We start from the raw sequence: 19923 nt of genomic DNA, 5'->3' as shown, positions 1-19923 counted from the left end.
AGGGTCGATGGGAAGCCGTGAGCCTATCCCGGCCAATAACGAAGCAACCGGGCAGGGGTGGGTGGGACTGGAGCACACCCACACCAGGGCCATTTTCCCCTGAAGCCAATTAACCTACCAGTATGTTCTTGGCTGTTGGGAGGAAACCCACACGAACACAGGGAGAACATACAAACTCCACACAGATAGCACTCTAGCTGCAGGATTGAACCCAGGGCCCCAGCTGTTCAAGGCAACAATGCTAACCACTGCACCACCATGCCGCGTGCTATAAAACACCCCCGGCAGCACACATGCCAAGTGGTTACTCTCACATTGCCTTCCTAGAGCCTAGACAAGCATGTGCCTGGTCACCAGTCTCTGAGCGCTAGATGTGAAGTCATCCAGGGCTCATCCTACAGAGATTCAACTGGGCTCAAGTCTGATGAGTAAGGTACCCATGGCAATAGCTAGCACATTCTCATCTCACAATCTCACGAGATAGCAGCATAAGGACGTGCATTGCCCTGCTAGAATCTGGTCATGTCCAGAAGGGCAAGGAGACAGGTCCCGGGACCTAATCAAGGCAGCGCCATGCAGTCAGGCTGCCCTCAGTGACAACGCTTCTGCCCAGACCTTCACACTTGGACCTCCATGTGGATTGCTCTCAGGTACACAGTAGTTATCACTCTCCGTGCATTGGCACAGGTAAAGGCATAATCCATGCTGCCAGGAAAGGAAAAGAGACGTGTTTGGCTTCTTCAGGTGTCAGCATGAAAAGGTGAGCATGAAACAGTGAAATCAAAAGACACTTCCACTGAAAATCGTCCTGTTGCTCGGAGACTGGTCTCCACATCTGAAGAAGCCTCCACAGCCGGAAGTTGTGTCTCTTTTCTTTTCCATTCAGAGTGGAGAAAATCTTTACCTGTTCCTTTGCGGCCTACGTACTGTATGCTGACGCAGCTCCCTACTTAAAACTCTCCATACTGTACATGCTGACATTCATCAGGGTAGTCTGCGCAAAACCTTGGTCCATCGCTAAAGAGGACTTCCACTGCTGGGGAGTCCACCTGATGTGTTGCTCCTACTAACCAATGGTACTGAGGCTGGAGCTGTTTCCTTTCTGTTTCTCTCAGATGACGAAACTTGACATTCAGCAGGTTAAATTGCCTCGTTGCCTGTGCTCAGTAAGGTGATGAAGTGCTGAAGAATCTATGCCACTTGAATAAGACAGCCATTAATGATCAGTTTAATAAAATGATGCCAAAAACATTTAACCAATACCCAAAACCCATACTCCATATTTTTCTAAAAACCACACACAGTGAAGTTAGTTTTATATTCAACGTATTCTGTTAAGTAGATCACTTTATGTTTCAGGAATGCTCCCTTTCATCTGTTGTTACACTTCTGTTCAGTACAAGAAAAAGACAACCCCATTTACCACATCACCCAGTGTATTGAATTGTAGGAAAAGACATGTCTATTAAAAACACGAACACACACACAAAAATCAAAAGGCAAGTTTGGACAAATCTGTTTATTGTGGTCATGTCATCAGAAAATGATTTCCTTCAGTGTTGTTAAAATGGAGATATACGAGTAAGAAAATCATTTCTGCCAACCAAGAAGCATCAACATATAACATAAAAAAAATCCTGCTTTCCTCATAAATGACAATTCCCCAATCCTGTCACCATCTGCCATAATTTAAGTGTCCCATGTAATTCAGTTCCACGCAGTTCCACAACTGGGAACAGATCCTGAGCATTTCTTTCCGTTCGTCAAATGTAATTTTTTCTTTATCATGTGGAAGCCTATATGCTTGAGCAATGTAAAGGCATAAAATGTGTTTCAACAGAGTGACAGTAATAAATAACCCAGTGTAATGAAATCCAATTACTCTTTTACAGCTCCTTCAGCTCCCAATTCTTACACAGGGAAAAAAAAAACAGAAAACACCAACAAAATATAGCAACTCCATTTGCAGCCCTTATAGACAAGTCAGCTTCTTGAAGCTCCTCGAGTGATGCAGCTGTTCTGGTGCTTCAATGTTGTTATTTTCGCAGTGGCACGATGTTACACCTATTGGCATAAAACATTTGGAAGATAAGAAAAGGAAGCAACACAAACACCATAACATTTTTTTCTTTCTGAAATGCATTCTATTAGAGACGTCTGCCAAGAATTAAAGCATCTATCACCAAACATCTCTATAGCCAGAATCACCTTGACCCCCATTTTAAAAAACGAATTCAAGGAGTCACTTAACTCAATGCCTGTGTGGGTGGCTGACAGCGCTTGTTTTTCAATGCTGTTTCTCAAAACGTAGGAAGGGCAGAGCTGATCAAACCTTATTGAGCGTCTTTATGCTAACCCGCATGTCCTGAAAAAAAACCTGCCCAGCTCCATACAAAATGGGTTTTGTTTTTTAAACCAACTAAAAACAACGCTGTATTTCATTTGCTTAAAGTACAAACCCTATTGAGGTTTCACTGGGAACAACAACACCCAGGAATTAAGTGTCTTGAAAAGCCGTACTGGGTGTTTTAGTCATAGTAAGATCTGGTGTAACTCGCTTGGCTGAGGGACAACCTCCTGGCCACAGGATAAGGAGGCTGGGACCCCCATGCAGGGTGAGCAGTGACCAAGGGGCAACTGCAGATGTGGAGATGGGGTGGAGGAGGGAACATGAATGAGGGGGCTTATGTAGAGTATTTATATTTTTCTAACAGGAGGACTTCAGGAAAGATAGCTGAGGCCAATTGAACTTGGCTGCAGTTACTCCTCCCGAACTGTCCGAGTAAACTCCATTTATAAATGAGGGAGTCTTTTTTTCTGAAACTGATTAACCACCAGATCCAATCAGAATCACCTTTGACCGGGGGTTCTGGCTTCTGACCACTGAAATCCTGTCATCGAGCACCGGGCTTGTTCCTCGTGTGTTAGTGGCAGGGCGGTTATTTTGATTTGTCTGGGCTGACGCCAAGAAATCAACAACGTAAAAGTACCTACTGGCATTTTTGTTCCCGCTTGAATACTTAAGAATAAAACTGCAAGAAATTAAGATAGAGCATCACAAGAAGCTGAAGTGGCTGGTGGCACGACTGTTGTTAAATCATCATTTTCAGACCCACCCCAGCAGGCCTCTTCCACTCCAGCGCTGTGGCGTCAGGCCCAGGTGCACTGTCTGCCCACTGCGAATCACAGTTATGCTCAGGGGTTTCTAAGGAAAAGAATCACCAAAGTCACTCAAGCCAACAATATACTTTTCTACAACTACGCGGTTCCACAGGTCGTGAAGAACAGCTATCACTGAGCGGTACAGAGCGCAGTGCTCCAATCACCGTTTTTAAAAGCTTGCCTACAGGCCCACTGGGATGAAGACCTGCAGACGAGCTCAAAGGTTTACGAAAGCAAATTCTCACCCCTTCGCTGTGCTGGACAACCATGGCGATGTTCTGCAGGTTCTGAAAGTTCACTGAATTCACACTGCCAAACTCAACGATCTCGTCCCCAACATGCAAGCCCTGTACAAGAAGGGGGGAAGAATCATTTTAAGCCATTTCAGAGCAGGACATATTTCTCCAGATAAGCCCAAAAAAAAAAACGGCATTAGCCTCATTAGGAAAGAGACCGGCATCATGTTGCATTTAAGATTTCTTCATAAGGTTTAAGAATTATTCAGATTTTAACACTACCAGTTTTTACTGTTATAACTGCCTAGTAAATGTACAGAGAGTAAAGATCCAACAGCATAATTAAAAAAGGATAAATCGCAGATCGCACACAACACAATGTCAGCCCACAGTCCATCAATCTACTGGCTCTGCCACTTGCTATCCATAAGGCTGCAGCTGATTTCACAACAAGGGCTAACACTCCTTAAATCAATTCCCCAGATAACCAGGAGAGTCAAGAGTCAAGTCAGGGGTCAGCATTCATCTGGATCTGAGTTTACAGATTCCACAAACATATGAAGTACAACACTTCCAGATCATGCAAACACATGCATAGACAGGAAGGAGTTCCATTCTTTCAACATGCAGATGATTTGCAATTCATCATGCAACATCTGGAAATTAGTCTACAGTGCAAGAATTTCCCAGCTCCTGCCTTGAGTCAAATATTGCCACGTTCTGTCCCCCCCCAGAGCCCCGCAGGGTCCCAGCTAGCTCAGAGGACTCACGGCCAGGCTGGCTGGAGAGCCGGGGGTGACGGTGTCCACTCTGGCAAAGGGCTGAGGAGGGCTGCAGCCCTGCTCCATGGCCTCCTCCCGCGCCTCGGCCTCATCCCACGCCCTCTTGGCCTTCTCTCGGGCGTGGAGCTGGTGCAGCGCCTCCTCGATCTCCAGCATGATGGCCTTGTGGTCGTTCTGCAGGCCTGAGCGGGGGCGACACACGTCCCGTGTGCACTTTTGACAATCAATTTCAGATTCTGCTCCAAGCAGACACAACTAGTGTTGAGGCTATTTAAGCATTGGAACATTGAAAAAGTAGAAATAAGAAACAACGTTTCCGCTGTGGGGTCTTAAGATGTGAAGAGTAAGGTAGTGGGATTATAAAGAGCAGGGGAACAAGGCCAGAGCAGGAGAGAATGGGCACACAGGGGGTGAAAGCTGTACACCAATGGATAAGACTCTGGATACTCCATTCATTTACAGATTACATCTGCTAACACCCCCCTGAGGCTCTTTCTCAGCTACTCCGTCTCCTTATCCTCCCGAAACGTTGCGTTTCGCTGAAGTAACCTTTCCGTGCTCCTCTGCAGCCGAAACACGCTGACGCGGCCGTCACGCAGCGAGCGGAGCAGGAGCAGCCGTCCAGAGGGGCAGCTGCGTCACATGGCTTAGAAAATAAGAGCTCTCTCGCCCTCTGGACGTACGGTTTTCACACACCCGCACAGATCCACACCACTCACAGGAGATGTTGTGTCTCGCCGTGCGGACCTGGAACACATCCACGTCTGCTCGCGGGTAGCCTTCTACGTCAACAAGCGGACCGTCCATCCCAACGCCTTTTTGCTGTCGATGAAGTATTGGGATCACTCGTATTGCAAGCTCATCACTGTTGCATATTACAATAACATCTAAAACACCCGTTCGCACTATTTCTGTTGGGGGTCCTTGACGATAATCTACGCATAAAACTTTTCAAACGGTCGCAGAAAAAAACACAGGCCCTTTTAGATACACACTGCGTGTTATATTTGTCTACAGCGATCTATGTGTTTTACGCATTATATCGTTTTCCCGTTATCAGAAAGTTCAGAACTTGAAAATCAAACACTACGACGAGTTTATTTTATCTGTCTAAAATACACAAGTTACACAAACCCAACTATGCAGACTCTGAAAGAATCGATTTTTGAGTACACAATGGGATAATCTGAAATCTTACATCTTCCAGAACGTCGTAGTATGCTTTAATCTGTTCTTCAATTTCATCTTTCTTTTTGACGAGATTTTTAACATAATCAACCGTAAAGGTGGAATTATTGTGGTCGCTTTCTTCTGTCATCTTCAAACCGTGTCCGGACTTTTAACTGCAGCAACTACAACTACGGATCCTCTAAATGGACAAACTCTGCTATTCAACGGAACGCGAAGCTATATTCAATCTTCAATGTTTCAAACTTTTTTTTTTCAGTAATCCCCTCTAATTAAAATGTATGGAACGCAATTCCTTTTATGTCAGTTCTGCCCGGTTTTGCTCACAGGAAAACCACACATTTTAGTTTAAACTGATTTAGCAAACAGCACCATGACTTAATGAATTTCTGAAAAGAAAATGCATCAGTTTTTGGCGTTCCATTTCGTTACTTCTATGCGCTGACGTGTAAAAAATTGCGTTTGAAGGAACATTTACCCGGATAGGTAGACCAAATCAATGAACACATAAATAGCATCTCACATAATAAAAATTAGTCATTTTGCTTTCAACGCTTAATTTTAAAAAATGCAAGATAAGTGATAAGATGATCGTGAATAGATTTGCTGATGCTATAGTGAGATGAGGAACGATGTCCTCTACTGTGCGCACTTAAGACAATGTGTTCAAAGCGAGGGGGGGAAGCGCTTGCTACAGTATATCTTTTTTTCCCTCCAGAAGGCAGTTTTAGGGATAACCAATTGGAAACCACGATCTGAGGAACTCCTCTATCGAATAACCCAACATGTGGAATCATTCAAGCATGAGCTAACTAGCGCTGCAGCACTAAATTCACACCAGCATGAATAAGCATTTTTGTGACCGACAAAAACGTTGTTTTATCCTCGTGCTACATTTAACAATGAAATATACTTTTTAATACGTTCTGACCTGAAGACAAACATCTCAAAAAGGGCACCATCCAGCCGTCTGTGTATATTCACATACTGTATGACTGTCATAGGGACCAGTGATACATTCTTTAATAAGTGTTTTTTAACGTGTTATATTATACATAGGAACAAGTAATAGGTTTATTCCATGCTGAAATAATTTCTCTTTTCAGCATGGAATAAACCTATTACTTGCTCCTCTGCAGACTTCGCATGCTGACGCAGCTACCCACCTGAACTTTATTAAATATATATTAGAATATATCATTGCCATATGCTATATGTATAAATAATGTCAATTTTCCACTTCCTTATTGTGCTTAACTGAAATATGCGGTGCTTAAAATCTACCCCACTCATACAAAATCTTGAGTGAGTGAGCCCCACATCACACCAGTCATTACACCGGGGGCGTGGAGTGCTTCGTGTCGTCTTTTCGCTTAATGGTCTGAAGTTCATTGCATTCCCGGTGCGGCTGCTGCAAGAATCAACCCGCTAACAATGGTGAGATCACTTTATTGGTTTATAAATGGCATTTTAGTAAGCTCTTTAACTATGCTTCTTCCCCCAGTATTCCACTTCTGTTTGATAGTCCCTTTTACTCATTTCGAATATATTTCTGTTTCAGATGAGTCCTCGTATATGTATTATGTGATGTATATGTACGGAGTATTTTGGAATACATAAAATTGTATTTTTCCTTCTCTTTAGACGTCTTACACCGACAAGGGCGAAAAGGTACGTATAGCGTTTTTATTATAAGTTCTTATTTACTGAAGTGCACTGCGGTCATGCCTGAAATCGTGCAGTAAGGGCAGGCCATTTTATATAAAGATGTATTTTTTTATGCAAGAGGATATCTGGAAGAAGAGAAAACACCTGTTGGCGTTATAATAGACTTTGTGGTTGACAAAATGACTCAGACTGTTTTTATTCCCATCACAAATATCCTTTTAAATTCACGATGTGTACTTAAATTGATTCGTAGACGCGATTGAGCGTATTAGTTGGAAATATGCTTAGATTAAACTGTATTGTTTTTATGCTTGTTCCTTATTAATGTGTTAATCTGATTATAGCATGAAAGAGGAAAGTTTATTTGTTTCGACCACATCACATTCTGGGTTGGCAACGCCAAACAGGTAAGCGTATTTATCCGACAGTTGAATAATTTTGTACTTTTGGTTTTGTCGCATCTTATTTTTTCCTCTCTCGAAATCCCAGAGGTGTTTCCTCTGGAAAGCTTTCTATTGGCTTTAAGAGAGGGGTGGAGTGGCTTCAGTTATTTTAATTAAACCCACATTGATGCGTTCAGCGGTTTCATCTGACCAAGGGGCCTTAGTTTACAGTGTTAATCGAATTATGTCTTTAATTTCATTTAATAGACATACTTATGTCTACATGTCATTAAAACAATTTAAGTAGACAGTTAATTTAAGTAGACAGTGTCTTCCAACAAAGACGAACATTTTTCCTGAAAACGACGGTCCTTTTGTAAAAGTAATCTGAATAAATCAGAATGGGAAAATACAATGTACTATTAGAACTAGGAATCTTTTAATTATTCGAAGTGAGTAAAGGTCCATTCAAAACTTCTCTGTGGGCTAAGATATTGATTTTTTTAGTAGCATAGTTATGGTGGTTAATCCTAAAGAGGTTTCTAATTTATTTGTATGTTAAAAATTAAAACGTTTTTTAACGTTGTTTCCAGCCTACCTGCAGCGTGATTTAGGGCAGAACACATATTGCCTGTGCTGTATATGGAGTGAACATTTTTAATCAGGTACCTGCCTGCTTGCTCTGCTTTCTAGGCGGCCTCATTCTACTGCAACAAGATGGGATTTGAGCCCCTGGCGTACCGGGGTCTGGAGACGGGGAGCAGGGAGGTGGTGTCCCATGTGGTCCAGCAGGACAAGGTAAGCCCCCCCCGTTTCCTGTGTGCTCTGCAGCTACAGTAGCTTCTGTCCAGTGACAAAGCCAACCAGGTGGCCAACAGCAGAGTATTGGACGCAAAAACTAAAACATTAACAAAACACGTACAGTGACAGTTTTGTCTGATGTCTTCCTTGAGGTCACAATACCAAATTTTGACATCTTTGTGGTTCACTGGTCGCTGTGGGTGGGCTCTTTCTTCTTGGTCCTTTAGAGTAAAGATAGGTCGTCCTTCCTCCCCAGATAGAGGTAGATTTTCAGTAAGGAAAGTGAACTCCCTCCGAGCTCCTAATTAACCTTAGGGTGTCCTGTCTAAAGAGCCAGGGGGCGAACCCCTTCATTAACTATCCAAGGAAACGTTTAAATAGAAATAAATAGGGAGATTACTTTCAAACTGAAAAGGAGAAAAAAAAAGAAGGAAAAAACACAACCTCAGGTGAACAAAGCCTCAAATAAATGCTGTTTGTTCCTCTTTCTTTTTGCTATTCAGTTTGGAATGAACCTTTACTAGTTTCTCTATTTCTTGTTTTTAAGTTAGCACTCTCAAAAAACAAGCCGGTCCCTGAATATAGGCTTTAATGGTATCGTCCCCTTCAGTATTCGGAATGGTCTGATGAAGCAAAGCACAGTAATGGTGGGGGGGGGGCTGGACATGTGTATATTCATTCTTTGTCATGCCTTCCTGCAGATCGTATTTGTCTTCTCATCTCCACTGAATCCAGGAAACAAAGGTAAGTATCTGGTTACGGGAAGGAGGTGGGAGGTAGGAAAAGTTGTAGCAAAGCTAGAAACATTAGCAGGATTGATCTCCTCTCTGGCCCTGTGAGCCAAACCTCTGTGTTTAATCCGCACTGCCGGAAAGACATGAAATGGTGCCTGTGACTCTGAGGCACTTCTTCCACTGGGAATTGATCACAGCCGCCCTTGGCCATCTCTGGCTTTTGAGCCACACGGCACCACTGCCAGACAGTGGAGAATTGTGCCAACATGCTGGGGGTCCTATCATGGGAGAATTCAGCACAGTCTAGATCCCAAGAGTGTGGCGTCTCATCTTCTGTAACAGGCTCAGGAGCAAATGAGCCAAGCAGCATTCACAAAGCACGCTGCATCTAAATGATTCTAAACACGACCTTGTTTGTTTTCAGACAGCTGACTCTCTGCTGTGTTTTTCCCTCTTGTTTTTTTGCCTAGAGATGGGAGAACATCTGGTGAAACACGGAGATGGAGTGAAAGACATTGCGTTTTCAGTGGAGGACTGCGACTTTATCGTTCAGGTACTGAGCCCAGACAAGGGAACTGGAGGGAGTGCTGCTTTTATCCAGCTACCGGTTATCGGAAAAGGAAAGGATCTGAGCACATCTTATTCAGCTCCTTCTTGAGAGACAGGAAAAAGCTAAGAACCTGCCTGCAAAACCGAAAAGAAACAGAGACTGAAGATGATCAAGGACACTTACCTTTGCACATTCGTGAATGTGAATTATTCAAAAGCACAGAGTCCTAAATATGTTGTACTGTAAAGTTGCTGTCATGTTACAGGCTGGGTCAGGTGAAACTGGTTTCATTCAAAAGGAACGTGCACTGGAATGTAAGATCCGGAGACTGGGGTGGGGATTGACAGGCCTTGAAGTGTTTTTCTCATGCCTTCTGTCTGTCCTTTGCAGAAAGCTCGGGAGCGTGGGGCTGTTGTTCTGAAGGAGCCCTACACGGAGGAAGACAAATACGGCAAAGTGAAATTAGCAGTGCTCCAGACGGTACGTGTGGGCCTGCATTACAGCTGGTCGAGCACAGGAATGATGTGTAAAATGACACAGACTTCTAAAGTGCGGGGCCCTGCAGAAGATCCAGGAGTTTCCAAACTCAATCCGCTTGAAGACGTGGAAGATTGATAACAGACAACACTCCTGTCTGTAGTCAAGCCCGAGAGAGCTCCTTGCCCCTGTGTTCTTGGATAGGATGTAGTGTCCATCCTGTCTCAACCAGCACACCCGACATTTGCCTGTAAAACAAATTTTGTGAGGGAGGTACTAAATACAGTCTCAAGAGTATTTCTTATGAGGCAATTGGAAATACAGCCATGTTAAAATTCCCCAAAAAAACAATAATGAGCTTGTGTACCAATTAACATTGAATAATTCCAAAGCTTACACCAGACTGACTAGGATTTGGAGCAACATTTACAGTATAAAGTGATACATTAAAGTGAGAGCAGACTGAAGTGTACTAAAGCACTGTGATCCAAACTTCACCACACCACAGTCGAATACATGCATTCTAGAGGTATCAGCATGGCAAAAGTAAGTGAAAACTGCCAGAACCACCTGCAGTTTTCTGGCAGAAAATACATAAAGGAAATGAGGCTTGGTCTTCCCTGCTTGAAATTCTGCGAAATGTAGCATTCCATTATTAAAAGAATTGCTGTAATCTGACAGCTGGTAACGTGCACGCCTAGTGGTGGCCTTCTGTCAGTTCATGGAGCTTTCTGAATGGGCGTAGTGAAGCATGAGGACTGACCCCTGGTGGCCGATGTCTCTGCAGTATGGGGACACCACTCACACGCTTGTGGAGAGGACGGACTACAGGGGACTCTTCCTGCCCGGGTTCAAGGCTCCTCTGTTCCGAGACCCCCTGCTGGCCAAGCTGTAAGTGCATCAGAAGGCCTGGTTGAATGTTATTTTTTTCTAAACATGAAAAGTAATAAATAGGGATAGGTTCAGTTTTGTATGGATTACAGCTGGGCCTGTTGGATATAAAAGCAAGTTACTCTATATACCACAATAGGTGGCCCAAGCCTTAAAATGTCAAATGATGGAGATTTTCTGTAGAGAAAAAGCTGGTTGGATAAGGTTGGGCTAAGAGCAATGAAAGTTGAGTCATGCGGATGTCTTGTGGCTCTGAATCCTGTTGTCAACCAAGGTGTTCTTTATATGATCCAGTTTTAATAAGGCAATTTTATTGGGGGGGGGGAATACCACTGAGATCCGTTTTTTTAGCACACTCTCAAACCACGTCTGAACCGAAAAGTGTCTTGTAATCCGTGCTAATTTGAGGGCTTTCAGACTTTTTTTCTCCCTTACTGAGCAAATATGGGGGAAGTCATGGAAAAATAGAACCTTAATGATGAAGTCATGATCTTTGCCATGGGACACCTGCGTATCAGATTAAACACGAGCGGCTCCATGATGACCTGCATCTCCATGGAGGGCGAGTCGCCTGTACGGGACCTGTGGTGACGAAGGTGTTGCTCTGCCCTGCAGGCCCAGCGGACAGCTGAACTTCATTGACCACGTGGTGGGGAACCAGCCAGATGATGAGATGGTGCCTGTGGTGGAGTGGTAAGCAAATGGCCAGGAAGAAACTGGCTCTGGCTCCAATCTGGTCAGAGCACATGGGGAAGATCACTCAGATCCCATCCCATCTCGGGATTCAGGAGACTAAGGGTAGCTGAGTGTCCTCGTTCCCACAGTGGACTCAAAAAACAAAACGAATACCAGAGCACAGATTTATAGTCGTTTCTACATCAGGTTCTTGATTCTTTAAGATGACTTCTTCTTGGGGAAAGGCTTTCATTAGGAGTTGAGGATTGGTGGTAAACAATACAAGGTTCGATAGCGTGGACATGGAACGGAGCGGTTTCCTCGATGGATCCGAGCGGTTCTCGTGACATCTGGAGCGGGTTAGCCATGTTCTGGCACTGCCGCTGCTCCGAGATCAAACGTCCGTCAGATTGAGTGCAGATGTGCTCCACATGCAACCAGCCTGCTGTTAAGCACACCACAGGCATCATAAAGATGATCAAGAAAAGGTTTAGCTTTAACATGCCAAGTCAGAGCGACAGACTACAGGAGATTTTGTAGGAGCTTTTGTAAGAGCTGAAGAAATAAATGAAAAGTTATGCTGCCTAGGAGTGAATGTTATTCTGGTTTTTCAGTTTATTTGAATAGAATAGGATCTTATTTTGAACCTTTTTTTCTAGCATTGAAATGCATGTAGCTCAGGGAGACCGAAAGTCAAAGAGAAGCCTGGTCAAGGACTGTAGAGGATGGTTTGCAGGCACTCCTGTCCCGAGCCATGTGCTCCTGGGATTTGTCACTGCTTTGCGGAATCATTGCTTCTTACTGGGATCTGGCTATTCCCTCAGATGGTCAGGCTTTGTTTCCCAGCAGGCAGATGGCAGCTCGGTCTTGGAGATTAGTGGTACTGACAGAGCTTTGCTGGTTCTATCCTCAGGTATCAGAAGAACCTTCTGTTCCACCGTTTTTGGTCAGTGGACGATAAGCAGATCCAGACAGAATTCAGTTCCCTCCGTTCCATTGTGGTGGCAAACTATGAAGAGACTGTGAAGATGCCCATTAATGAGCCCGCCATAGGGAAAAGAAAATCTCAGATCCAGGTTACCTTCCAGTCATCACCTTTTCATTCTCGCGTTCTGTTTTCATAAAGACTGGAAACTAAGCGTGACAGCACTGGGGATGCTGCAGCAAAATTCAAACATGTACTGTATACATATTACATTAAGAAAATGAAATGAGGGATCAGAACCCCTGTATCTGATAAAGTTACTCACCAGTGACTTAGACTAACTTTGATGATTTGGCGTATATTCTTCTTCAAGGTTTTCATTTGTGGACTCTTAAAGAGATACTGCAGTGAATTAATACTGTACATCATGAGTCCAGTGAAAATCTTAACAAAAATTGTAATTGTGGCTAAAATATGGCACATATCTCAAAAACACACCACTGACTCATTAAAACACATTTTGCAGAATGGCAGGAGTGTATTCAGTCCTGCGGAATTCCAATACCTGCTAATGTGATTTAGTTTTAAATTCATGGATACCAAAGTGGAAAGTTTTTTCCCAACTGGGTCGGGAAACTGGGTTTGCAAAGGCATAGACTTCGTTTTCAGGATACTACCTCCCCTGGTCCCTAGCCACCTCACTGACCTCTCTGCTTCTTTTCTTTTTACAGGAGTATGTGGAGTATTATGGAGGTCCAGGAGTACAGCACATTGCCATGAATACATCAGACATCATCACAGCTGTAAGCAAATGTTTCCTTCTCTAGCTGGTACGATCTCGCTCGAGTGGGATTCGCTCCTGATTACATGTTGTACAACCACTGCAATCCAACACTGTGGCTCAAACAAAGGTCCAACTTCTTATGTTTGTATGTCTGGAGTCAACAAAGCTCTGATGCCGAGACCAGTCCTTACTTTTGAAATGAAAGAGGTTATCTCTGACCTTAGAGCTTAGGAACAAATTTGTACCAAACTTAAAAAAGCATAACAGCAAAATATTATAGCAAGAGTCGTGTCTTTTTTAAATGTCACTGTAAACTGTGATGTACAGCTGAACAAATTAGTCGTTTACTAACCCTCGCATTTTTGGATTTACAGAAATGTCATCAGTACACATAGATCTATATATAATATTATACATTTCTATTGATAAACCCTAGTTGTGGACATTGAGGAGGTCTTTGGTGCCTTTTGCTGCACATGGAGGTGATCTCTAGTCACTGAGATGGCTAGAAGACCCCTATTATGACCTCCAGAAAACATCTATAAATCCCAAACAGCTGGCGTTCTTCATGACCAGGCCTGCAGACTGCTGATTTAACCTGAAGCAGTCGTCTCCTTTCTTCTGTTGGTTTTAAGATACGCAACTTGAAGGAGCGGGGAATGGACTTCATGTCGGTTCCAGAAACTTACTATGAGCAGCTGAGGGAGAATCTCAAACACTCCAAAGTCAAGATCACGGAGGACTTGGCTGTACTAGAGGTCAGTGGATTTTAAGACAAAAAGAACTTGGCAGAAAAAATATATCAGTTCTTCAGAGTTCTCAGTGCTTAAATTAGCTGGATTTTTTTTTCCAACCTAAACCCCTTTCAGGTGACTTCACGGTCTGATGCTCATCAAAAATGCACAACCACATGACAACTACACCTGTATGCTTTAGAAAAAACAAACAAGAAATATTAAGAACCAATCTGTGCATAGGTGTTTGCAAAGTCTTCTCTGCATTACATTCTTCTCTACTCAAAGGGAAGAAGCAGAAGAAGCTGTAGAAGGAAACCATGAGAAAAAGGTCTTGTCCAGCTTTATACTAACTTACAATCTTCGATCTGAGGTCTACTGAAAAGTACCCAAGATAAACTACACCATTAAAATAGAAAATCCCTGTAAAACAGCTTAAGAAGTCTTTTTCCCTGTATATTATAGGAACTGAAGATCTTGGTGGACTACGATGACAATGGCTATCTGCTGCAGATATTCACCAAGCCTGTACAGGACAGGCCCACTGTGTTCCTGGAGGTGATACAGCGACACAACCACCAGGTTAGCTAGCAGAAATGAAACCAGCATGGCAGTCTTCACATACAGGCCCCAACACTGTAGGCTGTGAATATCTAATAATATAGTCAAGAAGACAAAGCTTGCTTACGACCTTAATTAAGACTGTGGCGATGCAGGGTGCACGTGAAACTGTCAGAACAATTCAAACTTTTTATCAGGTTTTGATGATGGCAGCACACATTCTTCCAAGCTTTTAAACAAGAATACATTTCAGTGTTTTTCAGCTGTGTGGCAGTTTTTACAGTGGATTCACTGATTTCAAACCATTGCAGGGCTTTGGCGCTGGGAATTTCAAGTCCTTGTTTGAAGCCATCGAGGCCGACCAGAATGCCAGGGGAAACCTCACAGTTCTGACTCCAAATGGGCAGTCTGAAGCTCTCTAGACATGACGGAAGGAAGGACAGCAAAACAGGGCTCTCCCACACACCACTCTGCCTACCAAGATAATGTGCAATCACTGCGATGGTGCTTTAGGATCTACCATTTAAGTGACCACCTCCTTCCAGTGATGATTGTGTGTTATCTGTATAGTGCTATGTGGTTCAATCACTTGATCTAGCTAAAACAGTACCTCTTCAAACTCCTGAATGGCCCGAGTGTTGTGTGGCTGTTTCACACTACTGCAGTGGGAAGGCTAGCCCCAAGATAGTCAAATCCATGAAAACGTTTACAAACAGAACCCCAGGATCAGCAGTTTGCTCTAGTTGTCCTTGATGTGTTGATTAGGGATATAGAAGTGGGAATCCTCTCACAGAAGGTGACTTCTGTCACCTCTTAACTAAATGAAAGTTAACTATCAGAATGGGAAATGTATCAGACACCAAAGAGCTGTTAATTTCTGGCACTGCCCTGTCATTAAGTCTGTAGTAACCTGTATTTATGCATTGCATTTATAGATGTGAGCCATATTTTCCTGACATCTTCTAGCAAATCCTTTCTTTAATAAAGGTGAACAGGAGGGCACAGTATTAAAAAAAACACACGGCATTTTAAACAAGAAAACGTCTCAGGCAATAGTTTGTGATTTTTGTATTGGAGACATCATATTCTCTAGGATATATGCTGAAATATGATAAGATATTCATAAAATTTGTAGAAATTACTTTTTTTATTCACCTGCATGTTTTTTTAATCCCTTACTTGTATTAACAATTTTGATATACTGTACTTGCTATAACAGCTTTTAAGTGTAGTTAGTTCTGTATCACTGTCTTTTGCATGCATGAAGTAAATGACTTTTAGCCCATCTGCTTTTGCTGGTCTTTCTTCTACTACAGAGTTGGGAGTACAGTTACAGCAGATGACTTGCATTTAGAGCCCCTGTATCTGATAAAGTTACTCACCAGTGACTTAGACTTTAACTTTGATGATTTGGCGTATATTCTTCTTCAAGGTTTTCATTTGGGGACTATTAAAGAGATACTGCAGTGAATTAATACTGTACATCATGAGTCCAGTGAAAATCTTAACACAAATTGTAATTGTGGCTAAGATATGGCACATAACTCAAAAACACACAGCACCGCTGACTCATTAAAACAGATTTCAGAAAAAACAGCCATGCATCCTGAAGTCCTGAAGTAAACTCTCCAGGGCAAGTGAAGTGAAACAATTTACATCACCTGTTAAACATGAGACCTGTGCTTGTTTTTGTTCTTATTGTCCTAATTATCTTTAAAAAGTTTAAATATGTAACTATGAATGTGCACTTTTGAAAACCTCTCATGTCTAGCACTAGCCTTTCAGAAAAACAACACTATCCCATTTTCTTGTTAAGAAAAGGTCAGTATATTTATGGATTGCTTTATAAAAGTTACTATTATACAATGGTACATAATGAATTCACAAAAAATATGAACAAATATGTACAGCAAAGACACATCCACAAACAAAACACTTTCATCAACAATGAGATATTCGGCACATATTCCATCTTCACACTCAGAGAAAAAAAAAATCTGAATCCATAAATCCTTTAAAAAAAAAACCCAAAAACATATCCTACATCTCCAAAGCAGGGCCGTAGCATTTAATAATAATAAAGAGAAAAAAAATAAAACAAATAAAGACAAAATACCTTAGACATTAGAGTCTTATATTCGCAAAACCATTCCAACATCCATACTCTGTTTGAAAGAGAACCTGGTTTGCTTCTCTTCTTTCAGACTTTTACAGGTCCCAAATAAAACCACTTTGTTATATATACAAAAATACAAGCAATGAGGCTACCTCTAAACACTTCCATCTACTGCTGGGATACACAGTCCCTCACAGCACTGCTGACCACTGGGCTGCCTTTGGCATGCTGTCATCAAGGAAGTGGTTCTGTGCACGCGCCTTTGTGTGTCTGTGTGTGCATACACAATAAATCCAGTTTTAGCTCTGCATAAATACATTTTAAGATGCCTTTATTTTGTTGTCTTTATTTTTATTATTTTTTTATACAGCTTTCCTCCACTTAATAAATAGACTATTGAGACATCAGGCAAGACTGTCACCTGATTCCCGTGCAATAGTTTCTGAAGGATAATGCTCTTCGTTTCTCTACATATCAAACAAGGAATTTACATGAAATTTACAAAAAAAAAAGCTTGACACAAGCTGAAAACATTGCTACAAGCTCAATGTATATTACACTTTTTACAGATTTAAGAGCTGTAATTCTGTAGCAAATCGCAGAAAAAAAACCCATCGTATTCACAATTATAAATTATGTACAAATTTCAGAAGTACAAAGAAACAGGGCTGAAAAAAAGAAGTTTCCACAAGAAACAATCTTTCAAAGGGAAATGTGGGTTTGTGTACGTACAAGATGCACCTTTGCTTCAAACAGTTTTCATCACTTTTTATTTTACATGTTTTAAATGCTCCCTGAAAAGATCACACATTTTTCATTAAAAAAAAGGAATATTCACAAAAGTTTTAATATATTGTTGCTGTTTTTCCCCCCTTGGAAGATAAAAAAAGCCTCTTCTCTTTGAATACAAATCAACCTGTACAATATAAACATTTTTAAAAAGCCTCCCTACTCTGCCATGTGCGGATTGTGTTCAAAGGACTGTGCAGAGATCTTCGGAAGGTGAAGGCGTGATGAATGACCTGTTTTTGAGTTTACTGATTGACAAAATAGGACACATGCAAGCTTGTTGGTCAACACCAAAGCCAAGCTTCATGCAAACCTATAGTGCATTTGCAAAAAATAAACTATAGCTAGCTTATGTACAGATATAGATTAATGTTACAACTTACTGTACGAGAAAAAAAGAAAATTACATTTTTGTAAATGAAAAAAGCACCATACAACACACAAAAAATGCTAGTCAGAATGCTCATGATTGGTACTCAACATGCCTTTCTGTGCCTGCAGTGGAGCGATGAGACTCAGAAACTTGAACTCTGACCCTGTGTCCGAAACCACTGACTGGCAGTTTCTATCTCCCTCCAGTCCAGTCTGGACACATCAGACATGACTCCAAGATGTTTTTTTACATCCAAAATCTAAAACTCACTCTCCAAAAATGGAACTCTAGAATTCCTTCATGACTTGGTGTTTTTTTTGTCATCTACTTTCAAGTAGTTGCTTTTCTCTCATTTCTAAATGTTTCGAAAACGGAATTGCCACAGGTGTTATAACAGTCAATTCAGAATCTGGGAGAGAAAGAGAAAACATCCACGACGCACTTTGAATTAAACTGGATGTAGATCTAGGAGGCTTTTTGCTCATCAATTATAACCATTAAAACACCTGAAGCTTCCTCTCCAAATAATATTTATGTACGAAAAGGGTTTCAAAAAGCATGTTATCTTAATATTTTCTTTTCACTTCAACGTAAAATACACTGTTTTCAGTCAAAAAAATTCATATATATATGCTTAATAAAATCCTTTTCTTCCAAAGTGAAGCGTTCAACCTCGGAAATATTAAAAATTAAATCTCCCACATTAAATGCAGTAAATGAACCCACTCGGTTGTATGCTTAGCCACTAAGCATCAGTCACAGTCTAGTAAGCAGTCTGCAAAGAGCTTTAGCACCGGGATGTAAACTCGGCCACACAGCCTGTGATCCCCCACTGACATGCAAGTGGGTCTCCCGAGCCCCACCACTGTCTGGCCGGGTAACGCTCCAGAGCAGTTGTGGAGACATGCATCTCTCTCTTCAGAAAGGCTTGCATTAGGAGCAGAATTCAGAGGAATGGCTCCTTTTGCAGGGAAGCGAACAATGAGTCACATAAGCTGACTTCTACCATGAAAGGAAACGCACTGAGAGAAAGTAAGAGTGAAGAGCACAAACATGAAGCAAAAGCTAATGCTGTCACTGAAAGATATGAGCCCGCAATGACCCGTAACTCAGTGCACTCAAAGTGCAAATTTTCACTTTAAGCAGCTTTGCCAGGTGTTGCACAGCCACTATTCTAGCAGTAAAGACAACTAATTCACACTGGGAGTTCTGCGATGTTATGTCTCTTCCCAGTAGTTTTGTTTCAAAGCAATACAACAATTTCAGGAAATCACCTGTAGAGGGCAGTACAATCTAATGGCTGGGCTGGACTATTTAAAAAAAGAATAATCCAGGAAAGAATGCACCAGGTCACTGTTGCTCTTCAATTCAATGATTAGATTACCGTTTAAAAATATAATCACGGTAAAATAACATGGGTGCATTTTACTGCTTTTTAAAGTCTACTAACAGTTAATATTCCGTCTAGCATTTAAAGATTGCGTTTGAAAGTTTTAAATCAGGCAAACGTTGCAAGCTAGCGATGGAGTAAGACATGGAAGGATCTACGCATCACCAAAAGTCATGTAAATAAAGAGGTGATGCTGAATACAGGATTAACTCATGACAATTAATTGCACTTTGAATAAATGTAAATCTGAAAATGGACTTGGTACTTACTAATAAGGATGTCAGCTTAAGAACTAGAAAAAATGTAACAATTAGCCAGGCATGTGCAGAAGTAAAGAATTTGACATGAATCTGCTACAACCGATCCTTAGTTCTGTTTCATCATATTCCACTACAGGCAACAGAAAATACCCAGTCATTCTATGGCCAACAATAAGAAAAAATAATTAAAAATAAAAAAAAATTAATAATTAGAAAACAATTCCAAACCCACAGCGATGCCTTCAGAATCTGTGCAACATCGAATCCAAGGCCAAACTGCCCAAAAGTGAAACCCACCACATTAGCATTCAGTCAAGCCTCACTACTCCCCTTTCACATTATGGTGGCGATGATTACTGTACATTGAACACTCTGAAAAGAACAGGTAGCAGCATTCCCAGGTGGAAGATAAAGTACCATGCGTCTCGCTGTGACCGAGACTGG

The 19923-nt window shown here is 41.8% G+C and overlaps 2 protein-coding genes across 2 annotated transcripts; one reads left to right on the top strand and one right to left on the bottom strand.

Moving 5' to 3' along the window:
• Positions 1-1504: 1504 nt before the first annotated feature.
• psmd9 (proteasome 26S subunit, non-ATPase 9) lies at positions 1505-5543 on the bottom strand. Its single transcript, XM_088936128.1, has 6 exons — positions 5379-5543; positions 4900-5002; positions 4169-4362; positions 3408-3509; positions 3117-3205; positions 1505-2064 (listed from the first exon to the last, which is right to left on the bottom strand). Exons 1-6 carry the CDS (start codon positions 5496-5498, stop codon positions 2037-2039), a joined length of 636 nt encoding a protein of 211 aa, XP_088792254.1. The 5' UTR covers positions 5499-5543; the 3' UTR covers positions 1505-2036.
• A 1213-nt stretch (positions 5544-6756) lies between these two features.
• hpdb (4-hydroxyphenylpyruvate dioxygenase b) lies at positions 6757-16997 on the top strand. The gene is made up of 14 exons (XM_088935845.1): positions 6757-6805; positions 7013-7039; positions 7381-7443; positions 8113-8217; positions 8922-8964; positions 9425-9507; positions 9895-9984; positions 10769-10872; positions 11488-11565; positions 12461-12623; positions 13204-13275; positions 13892-14014; positions 14456-14572; positions 14863-16997. The coding sequence occupies exons 1-14, from the start codon at positions 6803-6805 to the stop codon at positions 14971-14973; spliced, it is 1182 nt and encodes a 393-aa protein (XP_088791971.1). The 5' UTR covers positions 6757-6802; the 3' UTR covers positions 14974-16997.
• Positions 16998-19923: the final 2926 nt, after the last annotated feature.

Source organism: Atractosteus spatula, chromosome 17 (assembly GCF_055471065.1).
Source record: "Atractosteus spatula isolate fAtrSpa1 chromosome 17, fAtrSpa1.hap1, whole genome shotgun sequence".
NCBI lineage: Eukaryota > Metazoa > Chordata > Actinopteri > Semionotiformes > Lepisosteidae > Atractosteus > Atractosteus spatula.
Note: the sequence above shows the minus strand (reverse complement) of the source record. Positions and strands in the feature narration are given on the sequence as shown.

Bases quoted from the DNA above. Each gene is read 5' to 3' on its own strand.
- hpdb (XM_088935845.1), top strand. The intron at 9,508-9,894 runs GTACTGAGCCCA...TGTCCTTTGCAG, and splicing joins ACTGCGACTTTATCGTTCAG to AAAGCTCGGGAGCGTGGGGC. The intron at 11,566-12,460 runs GTAAGCAAATGG...TTCTATCCTCAG, and splicing joins ATGGTGCCTGTGGTGGAGTG to GTATCAGAAGAACCTTCTGT.
- psmd9 (XM_088936128.1), bottom strand. From the start codon at position 5,498: ATGACAGAAGAAAGCGACCACAATAATTCCACCTTTACGGTTGATTAT. The intron at 3,510-4,168 runs GTGAGTCCTCTG...CTTCTTGTACAG, and splicing joins GCTCTCCAGCCAGCCTGGCC to GGCTTGCATGTTGGGGACGA. The intron at 3,206-3,407 runs GTGAGAATTTGC...TCTTTTCCTTAG, and splicing joins TTGTCCAGCACAGCGAAGGG to AAACCCCTGAGCATAACTGT.